This window comes from Aplysia californica, unplaced genomic scaffold, assembly GCF_000002075.1.
Source record: "Aplysia californica isolate F4 #8 unplaced genomic scaffold, AplCal3.0 scaffold00479, whole genome shotgun sequence".
In the NCBI taxonomy this organism is placed as follows: Eukaryota; Metazoa; Mollusca; class Gastropoda; order Aplysiida; family Aplysiidae; genus Aplysia; species Aplysia californica.
In genome coordinates, this window is record NW_004797749.1 from 169,359 (window position 1) to 172,756 (window position 3,398).

The window sequence follows — 3,398 nt, forward strand, 5'->3', positions numbered from 1 at the left end:
GCGAGTGTTGAGTTCCTGCGTGCTGTCGGCATCGCTGACCGCTTATGAAGCCACAGCACCAGAAGAGAGAGAGAGAGAGAGACATTCTGAAAGACTTTTGAACAAGTAGGCCTACATTATAAAAGTTGATCACTTGACTAATCTTTAATCTTATACACCTAGCTAGTGTTCTTTCACGCATGTTGTGCGTCATAGGCCTAACTAAACATCGGACCTACCACTCACCCAAACACCTGTGAGAAACCTTCTTTCAAAAAATTTTTTTTGAGTGACCTATCAAAAGACATTTCGGCCACCTCCCAAACATATCGCTCGCCTAGTCTTAGTCTTAGACAATGTGTCCGTAGAAAATTGGGTGTACCAATGCTGTCCATCACTCGCTTTGTACTTTGTTCTGTGTGAGGGGCAGTCTCACTAAATACCTGGTCTAGGCTTGTCTTATAAAAAAAATGCAAGCTGTTTAGGTTGTAGCAAAAAATGTCCCTTTGTCAAGCTTTACCTGTCAGCGTGTTTCGTGGATCGAAGTGTGCTTGGGATGAGTTTTTGGCTAAAGATGTAGCTATTGTGTTTGCGATGTCTACTTGTGTTTCAGCTGTTGTTCCATCCGGCCTCTGGACGTGCCGAATGGTGTCTGTGCGTCTACCTAAGAATTTTTTAGCAATTTGGAAAACTTGATTGAGTGGTGTCTGGCTGTTGATTTTGGAGATGTATTTTTGGAATGATTGTCTTTTGCTCTCCCTGAGGCATCTACGTGCCTCAGCTCGAGCCTTTAAATAAAGTATCTTATTTTCTATGGTGGTGTTGTTGACGGCTCTTCGATACGCCGCCTTCTTTTTCTTTACTGCTTCCTCACACTCCCAAGAGAACCAGATCTTGTTCCTCCGGGGTTTTGTTTTTGTTTTTGGAATGTGATTGTGGCATATTTCTAAGAGCTTTTCGTGAAATTTATTGTAGTTGTGGTCGAAATTGGGATTAAGAATCTTGGAACATTGATTTGCAAACCCGTCCCAGTCGGCTTTTTTGAAGTTGAAGCGTTCTGGGATCGGGTCGTTTTGGAGGCTATTGTTTTTGAGGAGAATTGGGAAATGGTCCGTACGGTCATCCAGCACAGACCACTCAAGATCTGGGACTAGTTCAGGGGTACAAAAAGTAAGGTCAAGGGATGAAGTGCCATAAGTGGCTCTGTTTCTGTAAGTTGGGGATTTATCATTTAAGAGACAGATGTTATTTTGAAATAAAAAGTTTTCTATTATTTTACCTTTCTGGTCTATAGGTTTGTCTCCCCAAAGGGGGCTGTGGGCATTGAAATCACCTAGTAAAATAAAGGGTTTTGGGAGCTGGGACTTTAATTCATTTAGTTGGGTTATTTTGAGGGGGTAATTTGGTGGGATGTAAACTGAGCAGATCGTGATTGGTCTGTGCAGGGTGACCCGTACGGCAATAGCCTGGAGGGTCGTCTTAAGATGTACTTGTCTGTGGAGCGTGTTGTTGTCGGTGTAGATGGCTGAGTTGTGTCCCATCTGTCTGAGATCTGCCTCCAGATCTTGGTCTCAGAAGATTGATGTCGGTCTTTCTTTCTTCCTCCTCCCTTAGGGATTCCATCTTAGGCTTTGCCTTGTCGCATTGTGGGCTAGTTTTTCTATGAGTGTGCCCAACCCTGTGCCATCGTCTTTTCTTGATCTCATTGTCTGTTGGTTTTTGTTTGGTTCAATAATAAACATATGCACCTTCACCTATCCCATAGTCTGGTTGACCATAGGGGCACCACTGCAGATTTTGCAACCAGCTTCTTTCACTCCTCTCAGTCCTCAGCTACCTATAAGCATACTTTTATTTAATGATTAATGTGAACTCTCTAAATCCAGTAACCCAGGACTGCCATACTTCGTGCCTTACTAAGCAAAATAACCTTCTTAGTGTTGCGAGTGGCGTAAAGCACCTACTAAAACAAACTCTGCTTCAGACTTGCAGTTGTGTGGAGTACCAGTCTAGCGCTAGTCATCTGGATGTGGCATATAGGACATTAGCAGATCACGCCCGGATGATCACAGTTGCCATAAGTGATGGTCTGCTGCCCAGTGGTCAAGACCTGGGGTGAGTTGTGGGTGGTTGATGGGTGGCACTTGTGTGTGTGTGTGTGTGGGGGGGGGGCTTTGATTATTCATAGCATTATTAAAAACATCTAACTCTCAAAAGATTTTTCTCCTTTTGACTTCTCTTAACAACTCCTGAATTATGTGGTTCTGTGAAAAATGGATTTTGTGAACTGTTTCACACGTGCTCTGTGGTTTGGGCAAACCATTAGCTCGGGATTTACTTTAAAAATACATAAAAGTTAAAAGCTGTATTCATAAAGACCCAACATTTGGACAGATACTTTCTGCTCATGTGACTCTCCCGAAAGCTACACTTTTATTTCATACAATCTGACATTGAAGGATGTTTGCCACAACTCCCTGACAATTTTCCTTTGATACACTCATTCAGTATAAAGCTACATCTTTGCACAAACAATCTTACACTGAGGAGTGTTTTCTGCAACCGTCAAATAAATGCAACTTGTATACAGAGCTTCATTTTTTCACGAGGAATATTAAACTTCAAATTGTTTCACTAAAACAGGCACAGCGTAAAGCCACTGCTTTCAATTTTTTTCCTAAATATACTCAATATAAAGCTGTTACTGTTTCCGATTTCTCTCAACACACACCCAATATAAAGCTGTTACTGTTTTCAATTTCTCCTTAAACATACCCAGTACAAAACTATTATTACTTCTACTTTCTCCACAAATACACCAACTATAAAGCTATAACTGCTTCTAATTTTTCCACAAATACACCTTGTATGTAGGTGTTAGTGCTTCCTTTTTCTCCACAATAACACCCAATTTCTTCACAAATACACCCAATGTAAGCTGTTACTGCTTCCTATTTTCCCCAGCCACAAGCTGAGAGGCATCATCCACCGGTGTATCAGACTGTGCCAGGGACAGTTTCACACAGAGCCCAGAGTCCTGCTGCCGCGGCTGGTGTCAAAGGTCGTGGAAACTCTGGTGAGTGGAATGGTCGATGAGCGAAGAGTGTATTCGAATGTCATGGGTTTGTGTTTTTGTGAGTGCTTTGTGTATTTAACACCTCTATTTCTCTCTCTCTCTCTCTCTCTCTCTCTCTCTCTCTCTCTCTCTCTCTCTCTCTCTCTCTCTCTCTCTCCCTCTCTCTCTCTCTTTCTCTCTCTCTCTCTCTCCCTCTCTCTCTCTCTTTCTCTCTCTCTCTCTCTCTCTTTTTCTCGCTCTCTCTCTCTTTCTCGCTCTCTCTCTCTCATACAGAAACACATATACACACTCAACACACACACACACACACACACACACACACACACACACACACACACACACA

General features: G+C 42.5%; 1 protein-coding gene across 1 annotated transcript in view; it reads left to right on the forward strand.

The window, feature by feature from the left end:
- The window catches only part of LOC106012741 (alanine--tRNA ligase, cytoplasmic), a gene marked incomplete at its 5' end in the record, with an annotated part of 10,805 nt that overhangs the window by 2,419 nt on the left and 4,988 nt on the right, over positions 1–3,398 (forward strand). The window contains one exon of the mRNA XM_013086561.2: positions 2,944–3,055. Coding sequence (XP_012942015.2) covers positions 2,944–3,055 — 112 coding nt within the window. The remainder of the gene's footprint in view (positions 1–2,943; positions 3,056–3,398) is intronic.